A 25,731-nucleotide genomic window follows, 5' to 3' on the forward strand; every position below is an offset into this window, starting at 1 on the left:
TGTAATGACAATCGGAAATAATAATTGATTTATAGTCTCATGGGACCCACAGGAAACTCGAGGCGGTGTAGATAAATAGGTAAGAATTATCTATCAATACTAGGTATGTACTTATATATAGCTTACTTATGGTTATCACAGCCGAGCAAAGTTTCTTTAGCCTGAAATTATTATAGGTAATAATATTTTACGTGTCATGTCCTTTCTCAGTAGGTAGCTAATAAGTATGTAGGTACCTACCTTACTTAGGCATGTTTCTATGAGGTCGGTATACCTACTTATCTTGTAACTGAGTAGGTACTTCGCAACCATACTGCAAACTTGCAAGCTTTTCATTCGCATTACTATATATGACCAAACAACTGATAACTACATGCTAACATACTTTCCCTTCGTATCTGCACTTTTCATTCATCAATCGCGAGCGCGGACTCGTGCCAACACAGATATGGCAGTGCCAATATCGCAGTTCTTTGTATCGCGCTGGTATTCTATTCACGGCGACTGCTCCGTACGATATCGAATCCAGCCCTTTCAATCCGGAGGTAATGCCTGCCAACAAAGAGCCACGACTACCATTTGCTCAATGGAAATACCATTTGGCTCTGAAATACGCTGGAAGTGATTATTCACATTCTCGATTTTAAGCTTTTTAGGGTAATTGTGTCTGTTTGCCGTCCAGTGCCTGTTTCCGTCCACTTGGCGGAGTTGCTACAAAGAATTGCGGAAAATTTGAATATAAACAAGCCTTCTCACACATGTTTGGATTTGTTGCAATCCATAATGTCTAAGCAATATTTTTACCAAAATAAAAGTGTTATTTGACAAATAGCGGCTTTAAAAAAAATTATGTAAGTGGCGGCATTGCATCCAGAGCTTGAAAACGTCATTTTGCAAGAAAAAAAAAGTGTTGGCGGCAAATGTTCACGGTAAGTTTATTAATTAATTTAACTAGTTTAAGTTACGTTATTGGCACATACTGCAACTTAAAAGTATAGTAAACGCAATTTTAAGTGTTTTTTATAGTTTTTTCATAATAATCTTTGATAAATTTAGTGGACGAGTACTGACATACTAATTTTGAAAAATATTTAGTTTCCGACCACACGGACGGTAACTGGAACAGCTAGGTGAGTATTTGTTATGATCGTTTTACTTCAAAAGACTTATAAACTACTATATATTTTCTCTTAAAATGATGTTTCTTGCTTATAAGATTATACATTTTAGTTTTCGTCCACGATTTTGTCAGTGTTGCTTGATTAAAATCATGTTTAAAATACGTGGTCGAAAACTAAAAATAGCTTTAAATATTGTTTCAGTTTCCGTCCATGTACTATGAGTGGTGTAGACGAGATTTATTATTACATGATTACTGAGGGCGAAAATAGCAATTCGTGGATGAGTTTCGATTTTGTTCGACGAAATGAAAGAATTGAACTGAGTCCGACAATGAGACGATTCCACGAATTGCTATTCCCACCGGAGCATAGTGGTTTACCCCAAATATGCGAGGAAATAAGTTAAAATAGGCAATTAATTATTTAAGCATCAAGCATTACTCGAATCTTAATATAAAAAATGTCAAATCTTACGATTTTCCCTCCTTAATATCTCGCGCACGAGTGTGGAGCGGGCTTTAAAATAATTGAAATGTCTATGATTATTAAGCAGTATTTACACGATGTTACAAAATAGTCCTGCAAGAATGAGACATATAATTGTCTCCCTATCTCGCTCTATATCCTACAGCATGAACTGATAGCTGTACCAGGCCGTGTGGATGCTGGTTTAATAAGTATCTGTTTTTCGCTCTCACTTAAGCCCCGCATTCACACTCCTACCGTGTAGGCCGCCTCGTAGTCCGCCTCGTTGGGTAGGATTGTGTATGGGGGTTGTAGACTACGAGCCGTCCTACCGTTTAGCCGTTTGTAGGACGGCTCGTAGTCCACAACCCCCATACACAATCCTACCCAACGAGGCGGACTACGAGGCGGCCTACACGGTAGGAGTGTGAATGTGGGGCTTTATAAAACTGCGTCCTTAAAAGCCATCTCTTTCTCGCTCTCACTCATGGGTGCGGTTGTCTGTTACACGGCTTTAATGGACGTACATACGGCGGATCACCTTACACACGATCGAACGTGCGCCGGACCGCAAAGTCACGGTCCGGGCGTCTGTAAGGCCAAGCGCGCACCACGATTTTAATTTTTGCGAGACGATTTTAGAATCGCGCTGTAATTTATCGCAGAAAATTCACTGCGCGCACTGCGATGAAAAGTCGACGATTTGTTCATTCTCGACATGGATTTCGTACCAGTCGCCAGGCGTGAAACAATATGCAATCGCTGTATGACTGAGTATTTATACCACAAAGGTGATCTCCTTCTATTTCTATAATTAAACGGTCAACATCTAGCGTCTCATCTTGTGACTCCATTGGAGAAGCAGGTTCCGATATGTTGACTCTTGGAGAGCGAAATGCCGACTGAGGTCCGGGGTACGATTTTATTATCGCAGTGCGCGCGGGGCCATACAACTCCGTATGCTGCAATTCACTTTGTGACAATGGCGTCGCGAGCAGTCGCGGAAAAATGTGACAAATCACAATTTTAAAATCGCTGCGATTTTTTTGTCGCATATGCAAAACAAAACTAAGTCGGTACTAGTAACGTACATAGCTTAAAAATAAATGATTCCTTATTATATTGATATTATATATTATAAATGCGAATGTAACACTGTTTGTCGGTCTGAGTCCTGAGGAAGGAAATATATATAAATATTTATCACGAAAATAACCATTCTACGCGGTCGAAGTCACGGGCAGAAGCTAGTAACTAACTAAGAATTATCTATATAACATAAAAACAAAAAATAAAGATAGGTATAATTGATTTTCAATGCAATAATGCACCCTACAGTACTTTTTCATACAGTGGACGAAAACTGACTCATACGTGGACGAAAAGTAGCTCACAGGCGGACGGAAACTGAAATAACCCTACTTTTTCAAAATATATTTTTTATAAAATAAACCGTAAATATTATTTAAGGTCACGTAATATTAACCTAAAATAGACAATATGAGCAATACAAACAAATATAGCACATTTAAGTAAGACTACTTAAATATTTTTTTTTAGCATTTCAAAGTAGACATCTCCTATAATTGGACGGTATCTGACACAATTACCCTAACTTGTTTTCTATGAGTGGAGTATTTCTAGAATGAAAGTACATTTATAACAGCTAATCATGGAATCGTTATAGGTAGGTACGTATTTATAAAAATACACATTATTTATTTTTCACCAAAAAATGCATGTAAGTAGGTACGCGGAAGGAGGGAAAAAAATCCTGTACAACTTACCATGAACTTACCTATTTATTATTCGCCACAACCAAGGAGATTGAATTTACATAGGTATAATTACAATCGAAGGCGGTACGTCATGTTGAAAATGACGGGGGTGTCAAATTATTTAATTTCACGAAAATGTGACACGTAAAAATTTCGTGTAACAAAGTCACTTACCAGTGATTTTATTTGGCATCAAAATTCTTGTATAAACCCCATCATGTATCTCAGTAGCCGGATATTCAAATGCAGTAATTGCTACAAGCCGATAGAACGACGGTTGGGCTTGTTCCAAGCTCAGGACGATTACGAATGCTATTCCGACAGCTACGTCAAGTGTTTCTGGGGGCTGTGCGATGTGCGGCATGACAGCAAGGAGTGTCTCCGACCAGAGCCTGATTGCCAAGGTTCGTTTAATTAGGTACCTACTCGTGTGATCCGTAACCGCGCCATCTTGGCGCGTATTTTCATAACATGCGAGTAATCGCATGACACTCTTCACTTTTTGCCGTAATGTTATCTTGTGGCCACGGTCTATGCCCAACGGTGTAGGTGTAACACAAGTGTCAACTAAAGCCAATTACTGAGACAAACCACTAAAGTCAATCCAATATTAGCATCTAATTCCCCCTCAGATTTTTTTTTATGTGTGGTCTCCAATCAAGAATTTAACCTTTAAGCACCAGCGGCCATCGGTAAACATACCTACCTATGGCTATAAGTATGTCTTCGGTAGGTACCTATATTTATTATTATGTTTGATTCTATCAATCACTTACGTTCTTGAATATGTTTGAATAGTCACTGAGTTGAGTTGTATAATATTCGGGCCTGTAGGTACGAGTAAGCTGTAGGTGAGATGCTGTGAGGTTTATAGTCCGCCGAATGCACCGTGCGGCCAAGCGAACGTGCATGAAACACTCGAATAGTTAACAGTGATTGCTTGAGCGGAGCTTCCTCGACGATTAAAGGATAACTCCACTTAACCCGTTTCACCGTATTAGCTAGTAGCTACCTGCCAAACGACAATACAATACAATACTTACTCTTTATTGCACACCTCATATACACGTAGTAAATTACAATAAATGTACAATAACATAGACAAAGACAATAGAGGTAACAACAGGCGGTCTTATCGCTTAAGAGCGATCTCTTCCAGATAACCTTTGGGTATCGGAGACAAAAGAATTAGAATTTCGACAAGGAGAATTTCGACTTACCTTTTATTATCTAGCCACTGTTATTGCTACGCTCGTGGTTCAATATTATAATCTTTCGCTTGCTCGGGTATCAATATTAGCAAAACTTTGTAAATAGGTACTTCCTAATTTTTAGATAAATCTGAAACAGGACTCTAATATGATTGAATTTTAGGTGATTTTTGGAATTGCCTGACATTCTAAAGTATTCGGAATTACCTGAATATACCTACCTTACCATAATTCGGTACACGGCGGGAAGAAGTTGATAACTCGCGGGAAAAAATGGAAGAAATTTGAACCTTATGTAATTTAATTTAAAGTTCTAATTTATTCAACACAATATCTCGAGTTATCAGCTTCTTCCCGCCGTGTACGGAATTATACGTAGCCAATATTTGAATAGTAACACTAACTTAGTATTCCTCTCTCTTAATTTCAGTTATAACCATCCAACCAAAATGCAAGGAAGTACCGTGTCAAGCCTAGTCATCTCAGAACATATTGTTTATTCTCTAAATTTTCTAAATAAATACCAATAATATAATTCAAGACTTTATTTCATGTGTCATTAAAATGATAATCCGTTAAACTGCTCTGTCTTTCATTTAGCACTTGCCGTACATTCATATTGATTCGTGATTCTTGTATGTAATCTTGGAAGGGGCTCCATACTGCTTCATCTATATTTTTATTCATATCTGATACCAATTGTTTTTTATCCGATATGTACTTGAAATTGGCATCACTGTAGCTGATCTTGTTTAGATCTTCCTTGTCTGCCCAGGGAGACGTTTGTGCTGGTAGGATTTTTGGAACTGCGTGGTAACAGAGCCTTGCCTCCTTTGACATTATCATGACATCTCCGCTGTCAAGTAGTATTGCTGAGGGCTCTACAGACTTGTCTTTACCTCCAATAAGGAAGATTGCTGATTGACCAAAACTGTAAGAGAAATATGTGTAAATTTAATTCCCAGATAATCTTTTAAATTGCTCATTGCAACAGGACAGGGGACACGGTATGGTCAGTTCTTAATCTGAGACTGAAATCTGGCAAATCAGCAGATCATTGTATAACATGACAACCTTTTTTAGGGTTCCGTACCGAAAGGGTAAAAAACGGGACCCTATTACTAAGACTTCGCTGTCCGTCCATCCGTCCGTCTGTCACCAGGCTGTATCTAATGAACCGCGATAGCTAGACAGCTGAAATTTTCACAAATGATGTATCTCTGTTGCCGTTATAACAACAAATACTTAAAATAAAATAAAATAAATATTTAAGGGGGGCGCTAGGCCGGGAAAACGCTAGGTTGAAGAAGAAGAAGAGATTACATCTCCCATACAACAAACACGATTTTTTTCCTCTATTTTTTGTTGATGGTGCGGAGGAACCCTCCGTGCGCGAGTCCGACTCGCACTTGGACGGTTTTTTTTATTCTACAATAAAAACATGTAATAATTATGGTAATAATTTTAAATCTATGCATACTGATTTATATTATTTATAATGGAATCCAGTCGCTATGTGGTTCACGCACATAGTCTGAGGAAGTAGAAGGGTGTATTGCGCGTTGCACTGATTGCAGGCGCATGGGGGCAAGCAGTGTTGCCCTACGAATTCTTGGACTATATGAGCTGATTGTATATGTAAGGTACAGCATTATACATATGAGTTAGTAAATTAGGCGCAGTTGCAGTTATTTTTGGAGAAATATTCTACAGGCACCACAACTGATGCCTATAGAGTATTTCTACAAAAACAACTGCCATTAATAGTATACCTCTCTTTGGCTACTTAACATTGTCTTATTTACGGTATTGTTTTACATAAATACAAACCTAAATGAAAACAGTGGAGCCTCTAAATTAACTTCCGAATGGTCTGTATGAGCAGACAGTGTTGAATCCATGTGGTAATAGTTGACTATGGCAGCCTCGGCCCTAAAGCCCGTGTAGCCAACATACTGTGCCACTACATCTGACAACTCCGCCAACTCCTCGGGAAATGGGGATCTGTTGTCATCTGTGTATACCTGGAATTTATTAAACAAATAATAAATTATTTGAAATTATTTACTTAAGATTTAACTGATTGTTAGAAATGTAAAGATGCAAATAAATAATTTTAGACTAAAACATTCCATCAAGTTCTTGATTGTTGCTACATGAAGAGACAGATTAAACAACCCCAATTCTTCACAAGGTAATTTTCAGGAAATACTTTCAAGTAATATGGAAGTACTTTCTTGTGTTCCGTACTTTATGGAAGTACTTAAATTGGAAATACTTTCAAGTAATAAGCAGCAGTCATACAAATAAAACTAACTAAAAGACAGACAAAAAGCACACGGAAAAAATATTAACATTTTACTTTTGTATCCCAGTTGTGCTGATATCCCAATGTAGTCCATCTCAACTTCTTCTGAAGCGGTCTATTACATGCTCCATTATCAAAACACTCCGCCCACCAATCTGGCAACAACACTTCAATATCAATATTCAACTTATTTGGCTTTCTAGGGTATTTCTCCAAACACTTTCTAATCCAATACCTTTGTCCTAGGGATGTAAATGGATTTTTTAATATAAATAATCCAGGGTGACTGTAAAATGAGTATAGTTCCCATTCTTTAGTATTCCTTAAACCTAGCAAGTCCGTTCTGCTGTCTTCACTGACTTTGTAGGGATTAACATTAGTGGCCTGAAAAAAGTAAAATAATAAAGGCTTTCACGAAAAAAAAACGGATAATACGTAGTTCTGGAGAAGAAAATGTAGAATTTACCTACCTTATCGGTATGGTTACTAATATTGACTAGAGATATTACTTCACTCAGCGACGGCTTTGGTTTATTCAATTTGTAGTATTTAAATTTTGACTTAAAATTATCAACGGATTCCATTTTTATTACGTACACGTATTCTATTTTACTGCAAAAACTTAAAATAATTAAATAATAATGCTTCCCAAGTCCCAAGTTTTGGTTAAATTAGTTCCAGTTGCCATTAGGAATATTTAAAAAACCAACAATCATTAATTCGACGGTTGCATACATTTATTGTATATAAACTGGCTGATATATTTAGTTATATGCAGACAGATTTAAGGTATAAGTGAAATGTGTTTTCAATATCTAATAACAATGTTTTTATACATTACATTTATAGAAGAAAACCTGATTTTTATAAGAATCTAGGAAAATATTATAGCTATGGCAACATTGTAATTAACTGTCACTTGTATTGTTTGAGCAATATTTCAAAACGCTACTGTAAACCACGCACTTGAAAATAAAAACGAGCAGTTTTACTTGCTAAACCTAGTATCAGCGATAATAACATTATCCGAAACAACATAACACATTGTCAATACTGTCAATGTCATGTATGTCATATGTCATGTCATCTCAGCAGTCAGTAGCAAGTCCAGTGATATACAAAATATTATTTAATACAAAAATATAACATATAGACATTTTATTATTACAACTTTCGAGCTAATAAAATAACCTTCATACAAAAACTATACTTCTTTTCACTAGTGATATCATAATATGAGCCAATCAAATACTGCCGCTCATATACCAGAATGTTTGAGGGTAAATTTAGTAATTTTACAAATTCTCAATCATAGTGGATTATATTTGTTTAGAAATCCTTGTGTAGTTTTTGAAGAATATTTTCATTTTTAATAACTAAACTCCCCGACTTTGATTTTTCAGGACGACTCTGAAGATGGTAAATCCAAACTTAGAAAATGGTTGAACATGAACTTCCGAATTGAAATGACTGATGGAAGAGTCCTCATTGGTGTGTTTCTCTGTACAGATCGGGATGCCAACGTTATTTTAGGTACATATTTTATTTTTATATTAAAAAGTTAAATAAATAAAATAAAATAAAAATAGCCTTTAATACTGAAGTTTTGTAACATTAAAACTCTATCTACTTAAAAAAATATATCTTATCACTATACAATTATATATTACTATTTTCTAGTTTCCATCGACAACTTCAGCTTGTCCTCCGACATAGCCCTCTTCCAAGTCCTTCCAGGTACCGCGGTCTCTTGGTTTCCTGGGCCAGATCACTCCGCCTATCCTTTTAATGTCATCTGACCACCGAAGAGTAGGCCTTCCTCTCTTCCTTTTGTGCCCCCTTGGGTACCACTCTATAAGGTCTTTTGTCCATTTATCTCCCTTCTCTGATGATGTGGCCAGTCCACCGCCACTTCTGTTGCTTGACCTTTTTAACCTGAACTTTAGTACATGCTGGAAGAACTAGACACACAAAGCAAACTGGTCGGCCTGTCCATGAACATGTCACAAACTAAATTAATGACAAATAACTCCGAAGACCTAATCAAAATAAACGGAAATAAAATAGAATATGTATCTGAGTATGTATATCTCGGACAAATAATATCACCATCAGATCAGTCTAAGGGCCACCCCACATCTGGCGTCTTTCGAGCGTCGGCGTCGGTCAGCGCTATGGAAAATGACGTCGCTGCGCAGTTGCGTCGACGTTGCGTCGAGCAGGGCCATAGAGTTGTAGACGCCGACGAGACGCCGACGCTCGAAAGACGCTAGATGTGGGGTGGCCCTAACAAGGAAATTGAAAAACGAATATCAAATGCATGGAAGAAATTTTGGTCACTAAAAGAGGTTATGAAGGCGAAAGAAATACCAACAAGCCAGAAATTTAAAGTTTTTAATATGTGCATTGTACCTGATTAAAAAGTTACATGTTAATTAGTTCTGGTATGGTAATTCTGGTAAATGGTAATAATTCTTATTTTGATGTATGTGTAGCATGTAGGCACTAACTTCTAAATGTAAGTACTTTACTTGTAATACTTAGTGTTCGAAGCGGAGCGTTCGGCGGGGCGTGCAGCGTGGCGTCGAGCTCCCAAGGGATTTGAGCAGCGTGCACTAAGGCCGCTCCTATACGTTTGCATTTGTTTAACATGCACGCCCCGCCCCGCTGCACGCCCAACTCGAGCGTCCACTCAGGCCTTACACTAACAGTCTCAAATTAATATATTGAAATTGAAATTTATGGTAATTATGATCTTAATTCTAATTTAATTTTAGTACCTGTAGATTGGTGAAAAATACCATCAACTTCCTGAACTCAAAAGAGTCACCATTTTTTTAAGCCAGTCAATATTAGGCATGGTAGGCAATATTGTTGGAAGTTTTCATAATTATGTAGTACGAAAATAATCATAATCTCGACATTACCACATTTTAATGCTTAGAAAAGTAAATATTATTTATTTATTTGTTAACCTGTTGTGTCCCACTGCTGGAAAAAGGGCCTCCCTCTCTTTCTTCCAAGCGTCTCGTTCTATGACAATATTAGGCCAATTCCAAAGCCAAATTCTGGCCTAAGAAAAGTAAATATAAGTACAATATAAAAATAATAATTTAATAAATATTATTGTAACATCAGTTGTTTTTTTTTCTGTGATTCCAGGAGCTTGTTCCGAGTACCTGAAGAGTACTGATGGTGAAACAGAAGAGCCCAGAGTACTGGGTCTAGTCATGGTGCCCGGCCGGCACATTGTCTCCATACAGATTGACGACATGGCCGCACAGCGCAGAACTGCTCCCATCATGAATGATTCTATGTGGTTATAATTGTGAGTGTAATATTTTTATTTATTTCAATAGGAGAATAAAATTTCAAACCCGTCAAAATCATTTATTTAGTACCAAAGTATTAAGTTACTGACATACTAACATTTAAATTGTGGAGTAGTTGTTGCAAAATCTCTACTTCTAAATAGATATTCTTAGAATCATTAGCAAAAGGATTGTAGCTGTCACTTGCATTTATATTATTAGTTTTAGTGAGAAGTGCTGGTAAATCTTGACAGATTGTGTTTATTCCTCCTTGAGGATTTGATAAAACATTATTCAAAAGTTTAGATTCCAATAATTTTTTCAAACATATGTATGGATGAGGTAGTATTTTTGATTGGCTAACATTTTTATAGAAAATGGTGCTCAATATCCTTACATCCTCATCTTCGTCTTGTAAAAGGATAATGGCTGACTTGATCATGGTAACTTTTACGGAATCTGGTAGTCTATGGAATGCAATTGACAATTCATTATTTGCTAATGTTGCAATGTATCTCATTTCTACATCAACAGCCTCCGGGTTGCATAATTTTAAAATTTCGGTTGTCAAATATACAACACCTTTTTCATCATTTTTGCCTAACAAAATCCTCACAGTAAATGGCAGTAAGTAGCGCAATTTATATGTATGACCATTTGTTTGTATTGCTTGCAGTAAATGTTCAGTACAACAATTTATTTCTACTGATTGAGATATCTTATAGAGTATTTTCCATATTTCGCTACTGCTAAATTTATTATTACATGCCAACAATAATTCTGCAATCTTTTTTAACACATCTTCAGGAATTTCTTCATTCTCACATTTTATTTTGTCTAACAGAGCTTTACAACAGTTCTCAAATCCAGTTCTATTTGCGAATATTTCTATCACATGTGATATTTCATACCAAGAAATATTTCTAACACATTTTCTTAATCGCGCGTTTGCCCAAGAGTGAATTCCGGGGGCATAACCATTGGCATCTAATTCTGCCATAGTGTCCAGTAATGTATCAACACTTGCATTAAATTCAAAAATGTCTTCATACAGTTCCTTACACAAATAGGAATGTCTGCCTTTGTAAAGTTTACTCTGAATAGCCTGCTTTATCACTTGGAACTGAGCATTTATCCCTTTGTCGTTATAATGTTTATAGCAATGTGCCAACAATATGAGCACTCCATGCAAAAAGTTTTCTGATACCAATCCATGTTTCAACAATGCTTCATAAATTACATCAAATGAGAAAATGTTAAATATGGATTTGGCAGTGAGGCGTCTTACAGTGTAGATGGGGCTATCCAGAAGACAAATTAAGCTTTGTAATAAGTTTGAATTCGTTGACGTTTCCTCAGTAATGTCAGAGGTAAAATTGTACCTCATAGCACTATTCGCCAACATATTCAGTATGGGCACTAAATTGGAATGTGACAGTACTTTGTCAGATGTACTGATGTTTCCGAGTTGATGATTAATGTACATCCATAATTTCGGTGAATGCGTGCGTATTTCATCACATGCTACTGTAGCTATGGTCTCATCTCCTGTCCCTGATGCTTTTTTCTGACCTATTAGTTTTGGAACTAAAGCACCATAGAGTTGGAGAGCAGCATTTCTGAAATAAAATTATATAAAAATATGTTACACGGATCGACTTAGCCCTAAACTAAGTAAAGTATGTACTATTGGTACTAGCCGACAATCTAGGTAGGTATCATCCAATATGAAAATAAATAATACCTAACAATAAAAATATTCGTGATAAACACACTAAAATGGAATTCAAACCCGGAACCTCCTTGTAGGCAGGGTCACTACCAACTAGGCGTTAAAAACAATGAAATTTAAGTTTTTATCCCCTTGTACCCCGTACATAACCAAGTTACATAACTCGTAATGTGAAAGGACAAATAATTCCTATTCCAGAACTGGGTTTTGTAAAAGGAATTTTTATTTCCTGGTAAAAAACTTAGATCACGTGCCGGTAATGTAAAAGGAAAGAAAATTCCTACTACAGTACCCGGTTTTGGATTAGGAACTTTAATTGCCTCGCACATAACCAACAACTACAATATGTTAATAGGAATGGGATTTCCTGACGCATTAAGCGAGTTATGTAACAGGATCTTAGCAATCTCATGTCTGTCCATTTAACTGTTTGGTCCGCATTAGTATAGATAAAACTTGTGCATTAATAAAATATAATATATGTTACACTGGTTTTCCTTTTTAATTTTAAATCTAATAAAAACCTAATAAAAAAAATCAGTATAAAATTGTATATTAAGTACGTATTATTTACGGGTACCTACCTTACCTAAAAATATGTACACAAATATATGTACATATTAGTAAAATTTTTCTTGTAACCAATATTTGACGGCTGTCATTTCGATACTTATAACCTAAAACGCGAAAATTGTATTTAGATGATAGCTGTCAAATATTGGTTGTAAGAAAAACTGTACTGTAGTATATGTATGTTCTATTGGTCAGTTACTTAAACATATTGTAGTAATTATCCTGACTTGTGCGTCAGGAAATCCCATTCCTATTAACATTGCCAATTATTTTGTAGTTGTTGGTTATGTGCGAGGCAACTAAAGTTCCTACTCCAAAACCGGGTACTGTAGTAGGAATTTTCTTTCCTTTTACATTACCGGCACGTGACCTAAGTTTTGTACCAGGAAATAAAAATTCCTTTTACAAAACCCAGTTCTGGAATAGGAATTATTTGTCCTTTCACATTACTAGTTATGTAACTTGGTTATGTACGGGGTACAAGGGTTTTTATCTCGTAATAGCTATGGTATGGTATGGTAACGTTATAAAATCTAGTGTAGCGTTCATATAAAAATGAAGTATATACCTTATTTGCCAGTGGGGACTCGTCAAGTTATCAAATGCAAGTTTGGCCAATTGTGGAGAGTAGTACATAACATCAGAAGCTATACTGCTATCTACAACTATTCTTGTCAAAAAGTGAATGTAGATGGCTTTTGGCAGATCCTTTTCGTTTTCAATATCTGTATTCCCATGTAATTTCTCAGGTAGGTCTTCGGAATGACTGCAGGTTTCCAATATCATGTTCATAAAGTAATGAAATAAAGGCTGTAAAAAGCAACAAATAATTATTTGTTACATACCTAATCATAATATACTACCAAGATAAGGCACACCAAGAAAATCTATAAGTCAGAAAAATTCAATTATGGTCTTACCTTTCCCTTTTTCATGTCACTAGATACTATTCTATGGACCATAATAGATAACCCAGCTCCTCGCCTGGTTATAGAGGCCATTTTACTTGCCTCCGTTATCAACTCCTTAAGCTTATTTTTGAGCAACACATGAGGAATGCTAGAAATGTCCACTTCATCAGGTAGGGATGTTAAATATTGGATGGCTTGACCTGCAAATGTTATACAAAAGTAATGTAATACAAGAGTAGTTTAAACAATTTGTAAACAAGACCTATACCACCAACAACGAAAAATCGCCTCTATTGCTTTTGCATATTCGAGCGATAAAGGCAGATAACGATTTTAAATTTTTCGATGTTGGTGGTAGACCCTCTGGTGAAGCTGTTTTTTGGCGAAACCATTGTTAATACACTACGCGTCCATACTTTACATCGTCATTAGATAATAACAATAAATAACTTAGGTACCAAGAGCGGCGCCCGCAGCTTCAATAGCTCCTTTGTGGCGTGAACTTTCCAAAACGCGAGTTATTATGATGAGGAACTTTTCTATATACTGTACTTGATCACAGTGCCGAATCATAAGCGATGCCAAATCACAGCATGCCTGCAACAAATGATTTTTTAATAACATAAACTTAAAGTAACCGTTTTAAATTTTATTTAAACGACATAAGGTCACTGTGGTCAGTATGGTTTGTCTTCGTGTGGTCACAGAAAAACAAAGCTCGTCTTATTTGAACCTTGATTTTTTTTTAATAACCTTCGAAAAAATGTATTTACCTACCTTTACATTTAGCCAAATACAGTTGAGGACCATTTGATAAATACCAGATATCTTCGTGTTATCTTTTTCGTCTTTTGACGCGTAGCCCGATTTATTGATGATCTGCTCCACCATATCATTAATTTTAGAAAAGTCTGAACTTGATGAATTTTCCTCCCAGGCAAAGTGGTTTGATATATTGTCCAATGTTTTAAGGAGCCTGATTATTTCTTCATCCGATATCTTAAAGTTATAAGACTTCTGGTCACATACATCTAATACGACTAGCATGATATCCATGAAGGAGTGTAACTGTTTTCCGTTTTCAATTGACTCTAAAATATCCCTATTTAACTCGTTTTCATTTGTAAGCTCATTAAATGCAAAAGTAAAAACATTTTCAACAGTTTTGAAGGTGGCTAGTTCAAGTTTTTCTTTTAGCAGAATACTAACAATTAATTTGAACATGCTCTGACCACAACTTATTTCATAGAAAAATTTGCTCCCAATACTTTTCAATGCTTCATCTATTACATGATTTATCAACAAGTTTGTTTTCTTGAAGGCAGGAGAGTAATAATTTAAAAGTAAATGCACGACATTTTCTCTTATATCATCGGATGGGTCCTGTAGGAAGCTTATTAACTTTTTAACAAATGTTTCGTCTGATAGTAGCCATTTCCCGTCATCATGTAACAATTTATACAAAGTTGTGTCACAGTGTCTAGTTTGATTCTTTTTGTTTTTTGGAATGTCGATCAAGCACTCCCACACAATACTGCATACCTTTACAGATGTAATCTTTCTTTGATAATTGCCCTTTACATTTAAATTAGAGACAACAAGTTCCTGCAAGGCTATCAAAAATTTCTGAAGAGATTGCAAGTCCACAGGGTCATTATTTTTACAGTGTGTCGTGAAAGCAGAATGATTTTGCATCAAGAAATTTTTAAGGCACTTCAACATGCCTAGTCTCAGCACAGTACAGTCAGAGTTTATATTATTTTTTAGATAATTTAACACAAGTTCGAATTCTAATTGACTAGGTATAGTTTTGCCTTGAAATTCGCAAATAATATCAAATGCAGCCATCCTAATATCCACGTTACTATGCTCTATTCCTTGCAACACCATTGATTGAAGTAAACTGTAATCTCTTGAATTCCAATTCTTCTGAACAATTCCAAGCTTATTTGCTTGTTTCAGAATAGACAAGCTGTTGTACAGTTTTCTTTCTAGTTCTTCAGTGTTTTCAAATATAACTTCAAACTGAGTTACTAAAGATGGAAACTTTTTGAAGGTTTGTAAGCACCAGTAGTTGTTAAAATGTTCAATTGGTTTTGTACTTTCACCATTTAAAATTGTGTCAACAATTGGCAAGAACATTTGAATCCAATCATCTTCAGTGGCCATGTTCTTCAAAATTGCGAAATACATATCAGTTCCTGCTGAAACTAAACCTGGTTTTTCTAAGCTGCTTGATAAGCCAGTTAACCAATCACTTTCTTTCATAAGTTTTGAGATGTTCCCTTTGCATTGTCCTATAATTTCTGCAAGCATTAAATACTTAGCTTTATTCCAATAAAATCTATCAATTTCTTTAACAACACTTTGGTATGTTGTATCATCCATTAGAGATATCAATCTCTGGAATATGATTTTATTTAGATCCCTCACCCCTGTGATAGGGTTTTCCCAATTGTGGTTCACTAAATTTAACAATTTAACTTGATTATTATCTGTAAATATGCAATCTTGAAATTTCGTCCCACATACTTTCTTGAGAGAGCTTATTGTTTTGAAAACAATAAAAGTGTTCCTCGAGTAATCATATGCCATCTGAATGAGCAAATCAACAATAGAATTCAGAAGAACCTCTAAAGTTGTATTTGCCTTACGGGATTTAGTTAGAAAGTTGGATTGAAACATTCCATACATCAAAGACACTGTCCATGTTGTCTTTGGATTTATCATTACATCATTATTCCTCTGGTTGATTTCATGATCAATGGCTTGTAATACTTCATTTAAATAGAACTCCTCTTTTCCACTCAAAGGCATGACAGTGTATAAACATGTTGAACACAATAACTGGTCATCTAACTTGAAAAGCCCTGATTGTTGTTGAAACCAAAGAACTTGTGTTATTTTATCCCATGTCTCACTGTTTTGTTGTTCTGTCTGAAGTTTCTTTGCAGATATGAACACTTCCTGAAATCCATCAATAACACTGTGTAAAGATAAGGTGGATTGGGTTGCAATAAATCTAGAACCACATATTTTCTAAAATCATACAGATACAGATTTTTCATAACTTTAAGATTACCTCTACCTTTTAACCGCCAGCAATTTTTGATCGAGCATGCTCGTGTCGCCACCAACAGTAATTGTACCACGCAGAGTAAGGTTGGCATAGTTACGGGAGTTATAAATGTGCTGTAAAAACCAAATCAGATCTTTGTCTTATTTATCAGACTGTGGCGAAATGAGCTGGATATGTAATGTCTTATATATCAGACTCTGGCGGTTAAAGGGTTAAACTGGTGATAATTGTAAATTAAAATTGAAAAACCAATCATTTACATTTCAAGGTACTCAATTTTGTAACTGAAAAATTTTAGGGCCGGTACAGATGGAGGGCAACCCAACTGCAACTTGTATGGGAACTACAAACCAACATTGCAAATTGCAGTCGGGTTGCAGTCCGACTCGTCGCCCCTTAGTCAAGATACCATACACACATTAGGCAACATACACACAACTGCATTTATAACAAGAATACTCTAGACAATATAAAAATAACTTCTACTACTTGCCTGTATCAATGCACTAGTAAGTGTTTTTGCCTGAATCAATTTCTGTATTAAATCCTCCATTATACATTCAATTGCTCATTGCCTGAAATGAAAGTTGGAAAAGGTTTACAATAACAGGTTACATTCCCCATTTCATTTAAGATAAAGTATGGTATAACTTCCCTGTATATTATTGTAAATCCTGAACAAGGTATGTGACAAGGAAGACAAATTAAAAGCCAATTGCAACAAAAAATAATTTACTATTCAAAATCTAACATTTACAATTAAACATTAATCTTTATTGTTCTTTTATAGGTTCATATCCTTCCTTCTGCATTTTCTCTTTAAACACATTAAAATCCCGTTTCCTATCAAAGTGTGAGACCCACTGTGTGGGGCACGACTTTTCGAATAGCTGTCTTAACTCCAAACACTCTTTGGGTTTATAGGAGCTGTCTTTTATATTCTGCTTATCTAAACACTCCCAGTAACGATCCCTGGAGTCCCAACAAGTCTTTCTTTGCTCTTTATCGGGAAAAGACATCGTTCGCGATTGGATATAAACCTAAAATGGAAAATATAAATGCTTTTTATAAAAGATCTGTTACTGCTAAGGACTTACGAATACCACTTAAAAGGACCCTTCAGATATAACATAATCAAGCAATGCATATATTAAAAACTTACGTACTTATTTGGTATTTGCTTAAGAAGTTGTAGTAATATCGCCTGAGAGAGCAAGTCAATCAATTTATTTTAGTTTTTTCGTAACTATCTTCCTTATTCTGTTTAGCAATATCGCATAACCTCAAAACATGACTGATGAACATTGACAGCTGAGCCATATCGACAGCTATTACGTTCGAGACATCGATTAAAACGTCAGTTCGTCCAGAAAAATATTATTTTGTTATAGTATTTTATGCAACCGTTGTTTAAGAGAGGTCAAAAAAGGCGAGTGGCGTGAGTAACAATTTGAGGCGAAATTGTAAATTTAACAAATATTTGTAATTCAAGAAGTAGCAAAAATGGAGGGTACGGGCGGGAAAAGAATGAATGAATGAAATTAAAAAACCATGTCTATGGTTCACTTATTTGTCAGAGTTGACATTTAAAATAAGGTTGACAACACTGTATTTCATTCAATATTTTTTAAGTGGTTATTACACGAAGTATCGTAAAAACGCCAAAAAGATACTGCGTGTAAGCACAAATTCTTTTTTGGGGAATAGACTAAAGACTTGTCTTGACAACTAAAGTAGGGTTTTAAAGGTGTGCGCACGACCCTTTAATTTAAATGACAAATAAAAGTACGGGAGTAGAAAAAAAATATTACAATTGCGGCTGGCGTTTCTATGTAGGATAAAAAAAAATAGTTTTAATTTGGAAATCCGCTCTTTTGTGTATGGCATTCAGTAAAAAATCGTACTAAACGCAGTCTCTTATGCTGGCCTTATTATGGGTCAACGTAGGCCAACCTCGCAGCTATGCGGTAGAACGTGAAAGCAATATCGCTTGCTCCCTTTACCGAATAACACACAGTTATTCGGTAGAGGGAGCAAGCGATATTGCTCCCTCTGAAAAAAGGCACTTTATTAAATATTTCTTTTGGCGCTTCTTTTAATGACTGAATTGGTTGGCTGATTGACTAGATCAGGGCTCTCCAAACCCCGGCCCGCGGGCCAAATGCGGCCCGCGACGCGTTACAATCCGGCCCGCCGACACCCAAAGCGTCCGGCCCGCCAAATAAGTAAAAAGCAAGTAAAAAGTATAGCAGGGTTGGAGTGTAGGAGTGAATATAGACTAGAATATTATTTTTATTTTTTTTTACGAAAAAAACTGAATTTAACAATAGTTGTTCAGTGTTCTAAACATAATTATAGGGTAGGTACTTTCAAGATGACTGGGCTGAAATAAAATATTGAGTAACCATCCGTGCCAGTTATTCAGTGACGATGACCACCGAGATTAGTGCTAATCAGATTCAAGTGGCCAGCTGTAGGTACTAGATTAACCAAATACATTTAATTTATTAAAGTTTCTTAACGAAATCGGACACAATATTCAACTTGTTCAGAGTAAAAAAATGGAAATGTTTTAATTCATTATCGGCAATTAAATCTTGCAGTAACTTCTTTACAATTTCCAGTCCATTTATGCTCGATTCTTCTTTGATTTTTACTTGTTCCAGTAAGTTTTGCGAAACTTTTACCTTGCAAAGATTAATGAAGCCATTAAGCTGTTTTAAATTTTCGAACAGGAATACACCCGGTATTATGGGTACTGTGATCCCGATCTCTTTGCAAGTTTTTGCAAAGTTATTAAAAACATCTGATTCAAAAAATGCCTGTGTGAGTATGAAATCTGCTCCACTGTTGATTTTTTCTTTGAGGTTTAATAGTTTCTCTCCGGTATGGTCGGGAGATCCAGCCACTCCTATGCAAAAATAATTTCCTGCACTCGCCCTTATGTAGGCTACTAATTCTCGGGCGCTTTTAAAATCCGAAGTGGCGGCGTCATATTTTTCTGGAATACGTAAATTATTATTTAGGTACATGGGATATTGCTTGTCTGTTAAACCTTAAGTGGTGATGGTCTATGGACTACTGCACGTAAACGTCACGAGATTTAAATTAAATCCATAAAACTAAAAAGCCATGTTTTGAAATAGAATCACAACAATAAGTCACTTACTTACCTCCTAACATAACAAGCAGGTTGCAAATATTTTGCTCCTGTAGTAGCGCCAGGACTTGGTCCAAGTAATCCTTTTTCAACATATCACAGGTCAAGTGCAATAACACATGATGTTGATTGCTTCTTAAAAATTTAGCCATCCTTAAAGGTGCTATATCTAAATTTTCGCACTTGTGATTTTTGGCGTGCCATGTCACTGAGAAAAACACTGGCTTTACCTTCAGATTGTTTATTTCTTCAACTGTCACATCTGGAGTTACTTCAAAGGAATAGGAAAACTTGTTTGTTTGATTTATCAAGTCAGTGATTTTACCTGAAGTCATGTTTCCGATGCAGACGACAAAGACAACGTACAGTGTCTTGTAAGTTTAACCAAAAAAGATAGGTACCTAACAAACTCTTAGAAGCTTAATGTTACTGTGTTGTTTTACGACTGGCTTATCGATTACACAGTCGGTCTTTATTTTATAAATGATAACGCCCAATTTGAAATGCAAACAGAGCTATTATAGTCAAGTGACGCGATGAATTCGGTATCATAAGTTAAAAGTCTCAATCGAACTGAGTTTGTTATCTCTCGTAACAGTGAAGTCGGGTCGATTATTATTATCCGACATAATATCCATTTATGATATGCCACAGAGCTAAGTTGGTGAGTTGAGTGCTAACCCCACAAAAAAATCGTGACGCCTTAACAGCAGTATCACTAGATGGCGTTCTTAGTCACTTGATTTGTAATTTGTATACCTAACAACCAACTGTTTCAATTTACAAATACAATATTGTACAACGTAACGACTAGGTATGAAGAGTACGACGACACTTTACATATTTACGGTACTGTACTACCCGTAGTTCATATTTTATGAATGGGATACATAGGGATGGTTCAAGGATAATAAAGGAAACAATACACATCCAAATCATGTAGTGTAATTACTGTTTTATACATTGATTACCAATCAGCCATAGGTATAATAGGTATCACAACCAAAATTAATTACTACGAATAACTTAAAAGATCTTCTAGTGTAGGTAATCGTTACATAAAGCTGCCTCGAAGCTGCATGTCGAATACATTTATTGCCGTCTCTACAGTCTACGTTTTCTTTTACACGTATAAAATCAACTACTTATCTATTAGGTACACTAAAAATTGCGATTAACATGAAGTTCTTTCGATAATGACGGAATAGGTATGATACAATGACCTTTTATGTCTATTCGTGTAAAAGCCTCCAAACACCTAATTCTACGAATTGTCTAAATTAATTACTTATTGAAGCCTACTATATTATAAATGCAATATCACTTACGTATGTTAGTTATTGTTACGGTTTAATAAAGCTTCGGATTAATTAACTTATATAAATTTGGTACTAGAAATGTTTATCTTTGATATTTTAATTGTTTTTAGAAACAATTTGACGAGATCTTGAATTACGGAGATTAATGTTAACTTAGATATTAATTAAATACTTATTAACATTATGGTTAAACGTGCCAACATTATCTGCCAAAAGTGATGCTGATGTAACTATAATTATCTAAAAGTCCTTATGATAGATTTTTTAACATAAGACTTAACCCCAGATAAAACGATCGACGGTACCTGAAGGTACTCTATTCTACTTAAAGCAGCATTGACGTGTTTTATGAAACATTCATGGGAATATCTTTGTATGAAACTGGCAACATTGTTTCAATCTGCAAAAGTAGAGGTAATTGTTAATCAGTGGCTTTCCTGCAGTCATAATAAATTACTTACGTGTATTTATCTAATATATTATGTGCAGTAAAAGTACATTGCCACTACAACATGGCGCTGTGATATGTCTACTTCATGTTAAGCTTATATTTTGATAATATTAAAAATCGCTAGTAGTTACTCAATTTGTTCCTGGCAATTATATATCATTAATACCTACGCAGCACAAATCTTTAGTCATTATTTTAAAACAAACTATTTATTATTTTGAGACTGCACCATTAACCTAGGTTCATTCTATAGGACTGGATGAGTGGCACGGTTCATTTTGCCAGGAACAAAACTATGTATTGAGTGAGACACATCCACACTGAAGAAACTTCTGCCAAAGGATAGGGAAGTAAGCTATGCGGTTCCTATCGGTTATACTTATGAGTAGTAAGAGAGTCAACGTACATATGTTTGTTCAGTATGGAGCATCATTACTAGATGTCAACACAAACACTGCAAGATCCCTATTTAATGTTAATTAACTACGCTATACATTTGCAACAACTAACTTTTCCCCACAAATCCTGGCCGTGATCGTGTGGTTTGATTTATGATTTGACGGTTGGTCTGAATTGACACCGAATTCAGTCTTTTTTCAAAAGATGTAACAGAGGTAATTTATATACAAGGGAACTTCTTCTTGACGAATGACTTTCACTTGGAACCTTGGTGCTGTAACTTATGCTCGGAATATAGGTACGTATGAGGATTTTCTGACCGGGCTTTTTGCACTGGTAGGTCGTTCTGAGACGTATTGCCACATCACAAAGCTCGAATGTCGGTCAACACCAATTGGAGAGCAAAATAACTCTATTACAGTCTCTTGCAATAATGGTCAACAGAGAAAGAGAAACTGGCAGCACTGAGTAACCAGCTTTAAACCTCTGTAAAATTGCTTGTTTTCTGAAAGAGCTCTACGATTGTAGTGGCACGTCGCTTCCAAATGAACATCATTGTATCAATTAAGGTGTTTTAGGATTATTCCAAACGGACAATTCCGTAAATCTACGTTAAAATGAGTGAAAATTAGCCTACCCTTTTAGTAGTATATTAGATCATATACCTACTCGTACAGTGTCATTAAATCATAAAGTTTTCAAAGTTTTCGAACAGCAGATTTCCCTCGGAATTGTCTTATTTGCAGAATTATCCCAAACCACTTATAGTTTACATATTATGCAGCATATTAGGTAGTTCATAAAAAGTCATGTAACAATTTAACCTATTTTGATATTGTCGCATTGTTTATCACTATTACACAATATTTAACAATTCATCAGTATCCGGTAACACCAAACTATCGCCGATCATTAGCACGACAATTGCAATTTATTACCAGCACAGAACAACTCAACTGTCTGTCTGATAAGGGCAGTCAAAAACCTCAAATTAATTCGGAAATTGTTTTTATCGCGATGGCTTTAGTGTCATTTTGTCCGACATATAGCATTCTTACTATCAAATCAACAGAGACAAGGTTAATTCTCTTTGTTGGTACCAAGTCTGCAAATGCAAGAGACACGGGGGCGATTCGGATTTTGTAATAGACATCTATGAGATATCTTTTAGACATCGCCAAGATACGATAACGATATGTTTAAGATCTAATCTAACCTGTCAAATTTGACATTTCCGCGATTCTGGAGATACTCTTGAACGATTTCCACAAGATATTACTTAGAGATCTGATTCACATCTAATAGATATCTAACACGATCTATCGTAAAAGTGACATTGGTTGCCCGAATTGCGCTGCAAAAGAGAACTAGTTGAAATCTAAACTATATAACGTATCTAGAAAGGATCTAGTACGTGTCGTCTCTTGTGAATATCTTGAAGTTCGAATACGGCAGACGAATGCTTTATATCGGACTAAACGTGATTTAGTACCTATGCAGAATTACGGAGAGTATACTGCTCTCCTGTTTAGCCATATTTGCCCTTTTTATAAATACATGTATGTTTAAATGACAAGCACTTGAAAATAAATTTAATTCAATAACACAAAATATAACATTGAAACTAAAGTAAGCACGAAGAATTTCGTAACGAGCCTGTTCCTATCTCTATCGCATGATTATACTGCTGTCCCGCATTTCATGCCGGCGGTCAATGGCACTGCGAGCGGGACAGCCATATAATTATGCGGCGGATCAATGTACAAAATTGTTCATGCTTGGCGTCCTTATTTTAGATTCCATTTTGTTCAATATTGGAAACATGTTAAAAAATTATGTTTAGCTCTTATTTTATTTTAATATAATGGCGGTGCATCTCAATTCGGTTATTAACTTACATTATTAGTAATTTATACAAAATTCGGAATGATGATAATTTGTTTAAACTTATCATTATACTGCATTAAATAAGAACTATGCCTAGGCTTTTCCATAAGACATGACTAGTCATTACTCGTATTATTATTCAAGCTCTAAGTATAAAAAGCATAGTTATTCACAAATTAATACTTTCTCGCTACGATTGAGCTCCAATATTGCTGATTTTCATAATACGGACGGTCGGCAAACTATTGAAAAAAGTGCGTGCTATCAAATTATCAACCAATAAGTGCTTACCAGAGATAAGTAATTAAGACTGCCAATCGTAAGTCGTGTTTCTTGTCATTGTTGTAGATGGCGCCACCTCTATGATTTGATCTCTGCTCAATACCGTAACGCCATCTAGTGTTTATTCAACAATTAAAATAGATCCATTACGATGTTTTCAGATTCAAACAAGAATGAAAGATAAAGTTTATTATTCAATATTCAGTTACCTCTTACCTCTGGCGCTAACGAAAGAGCAAAAGTGTGGATTATTATTATAAGTCAGTCACCAATACTTAAATACGATGTTTAATAGCTAAAAGTATTATAAGCATAAAACTAACGCGGTTAAGTACATACAAAAGTCTTAAAGATATTTAAAATAATGATACTTTTAAGTACAAGTACGTATTAACCCCTCGTATGCGGCCTGTCAAATTTGATCATTGAAAAAGTGACCTTGACATTTACAACAATAGATTAAAATCCCCACGCACGGATCCGTGTCTAAGCATACGAGGGGTTAAGACCGTTGCCTTTTTATAAAGAGTAGGTAGTTGCAGAATTATTTTCACTTTTTCAGTCGTATAGTGAATTGTTGCAACTAATATAAAAGTAGCGCACGAAAGGGTACAACAAATGTTTATTCACTATAATATTGACTGAGATAGGTCACATGTCAAATAGCCTCGTAATGTAATACCGAATTATTATAACAAAAAAATTGGTACTAGGCGCTTTTACTACAAATAGGTTTACCAATTGCACCTATATGGAAGTTCGTTCTGTATGGTACCTAATATGTTGCCTCCACTAACATAACTTGTTTTTGATTTTCGGTTAAGTTTTTCATCGCATTAGTTTTTTTAATTGGTTTAAAAATGTATTGCACTAGGCCTTAGGCTTTACGAGGCTAAATAAAAGTAGGTAACTAATGTTTTCCTTAAAATAACTTAAATTGACTCCATCTGCTCCGTCAGCTCGAGTATGGGGCTCTCGCTGAGCGGCAGCATTCCCGCGGTGGGCGGCAGACTGTGGCCTTGCCAGTTTGACTGCAATTAGACACGATCATGTCATTTATATTTCAATTCTTGAAATAAGTTTTTGACAAAAATTTCGTTTTTCGTACAAGCTTTTATCGCTGACTGTACTTTTCTTACGACAGATAACTAATACTCATTGAGACAATTCTAAAAACCCCTAACACAATTAGGTCGCGTTGTTTCATCACAGAGTTCCTATGGCCACCTCCTGTCTCCATCATCAGATCAGTTCGATGGTACCATAATATTGCATTGTCACCCGACTTACATGTGTATGCAAAATTTCTGCTCAATCGGAAACAGGGAAGTGGATCAAATTTAACTTGCAAGATTTGATTACAGACAGACAACGGGACAGGTGAAACTAAATAAAAGCTTGTAAAAAAAAGTCGATATCTTGAACATAGTGTCACGTTTACACTAGACCTTCCACATTTCACAGAGGCTGTTAGCAGAAAACCTTTCTAATTTACCTGTGATGTAGAGCGAGAGTGAACGTCTACTTAGCTTTTACGGTTTTTTTTATATCATTAACCTTAATATTTAGTATGTTCAGCATACATACATTTGATTTAAGTTTTATTGTAGTCGTGGTAAGAATAAAGACGATAAAACGGTTAAATATTTACCGGGAACAGCACATAGAACAAATAGGATTCGACAAAAATTGTATTTGAACTTTCAATCTAGTATTGCACAATTACTTACCATAGCTAAGACTA

General features: G+C 35.6%; 5 protein-coding genes across 5 annotated transcripts; 1 reads left to right on the plus strand and 4 right to left on the minus strand.

The window, feature by feature from the left end:
- Window positions 1-5,105: 5,105 nt before the first annotated feature.
- On the minus strand, window positions 5,106-7,528 carry LOC134653473 (nucleic acid dioxygenase ALKBH1). Its single transcript, XM_063508841.1, has 4 exons — window positions 7,354-7,528; window positions 6,938-7,267; window positions 6,406-6,599; window positions 5,106-5,506 (listed from the first exon to the last, which is right to left on the minus strand). Exons 1-4 carry the CDS (start codon window positions 7,465-7,467, stop codon window positions 5,125-5,127), a joined length of 1,020 nt encoding a protein of 339 aa, XP_063364911.1. The 5' UTR covers window positions 7,468-7,528; the 3' UTR covers window positions 5,106-5,124.
- Window positions 7,529-8,038: 510 nt separating this feature from the next.
- Window positions 8,039-10,269, plus strand: LOC134653482 (N-alpha-acetyltransferase 38, NatC auxiliary subunit). Its single transcript, XM_063508852.1, has 3 exons — window positions 8,039-8,163; window positions 8,287-8,416; window positions 10,046-10,269. The coding sequence occupies exons 1-3, from the start codon at window positions 8,119-8,121 to the stop codon at window positions 10,207-10,209; spliced, it is 339 nt and encodes a 112-aa protein (XP_063364922.1). The 5' UTR covers window positions 8,039-8,118; the 3' UTR covers window positions 10,210-10,269.
- On the minus strand, window positions 10,253-17,144 carry LOC134653475 (uncharacterized). Its single transcript, XM_063508842.1, has 6 exons — window positions 16,979-17,144; window positions 14,188-16,373; window positions 13,869-14,007; window positions 13,420-13,610; window positions 13,068-13,309; window positions 10,253-11,813 (listed from the first exon to the last, which is right to left on the minus strand). The coding sequence occupies exons 1-6, from the start codon at window positions 17,040-17,042 to the stop codon at window positions 10,292-10,294; spliced, it is 4,344 nt and encodes a 1,447-aa protein (XP_063364912.1). The 5' UTR covers window positions 17,043-17,144; the 3' UTR covers window positions 10,253-10,291.
- A 60-nt stretch (window positions 17,145-17,204) lies between these two features.
- On the minus strand, window positions 17,205-17,551 carry LOC134653484 (cytochrome c oxidase assembly factor 6 homolog). The gene has a single exon (XM_063508853.1). The coding sequence runs from the start codon at window positions 17,506-17,508 to the stop codon at window positions 17,263-17,265; it is 246 nt and encodes an 81-aa protein (XP_063364923.1). The 5' UTR covers window positions 17,509-17,551; the 3' UTR covers window positions 17,205-17,262.
- A 1,445-nt stretch (window positions 17,552-18,996) lies between these two features.
- On the minus strand, window positions 18,997-19,998 carry LOC134653282 (methylenetetrahydrofolate reductase (NADPH)). The gene is made up of 2 exons (XM_063508606.1): window positions 19,663-19,998; window positions 18,997-19,490 (listed from the first exon to the last, which is right to left on the minus strand). Exons 1-2 carry the CDS (start codon window positions 19,982-19,984, stop codon window positions 18,997-18,999), a joined length of 816 nt encoding a protein of 271 aa, XP_063364676.1. The 5' UTR covers window positions 19,985-19,998.
- Window positions 19,999-25,731: the final 5,733 nt, after the last annotated feature.

Source organism: Cydia amplana, chromosome 13 (genome assembly GCF_948474715.1).
Source record: "Cydia amplana chromosome 13, ilCydAmpl1.1, whole genome shotgun sequence".
Taxonomy (NCBI): Eukaryota; Metazoa; Arthropoda; class Insecta; order Lepidoptera; family Tortricidae; genus Cydia; species Cydia amplana.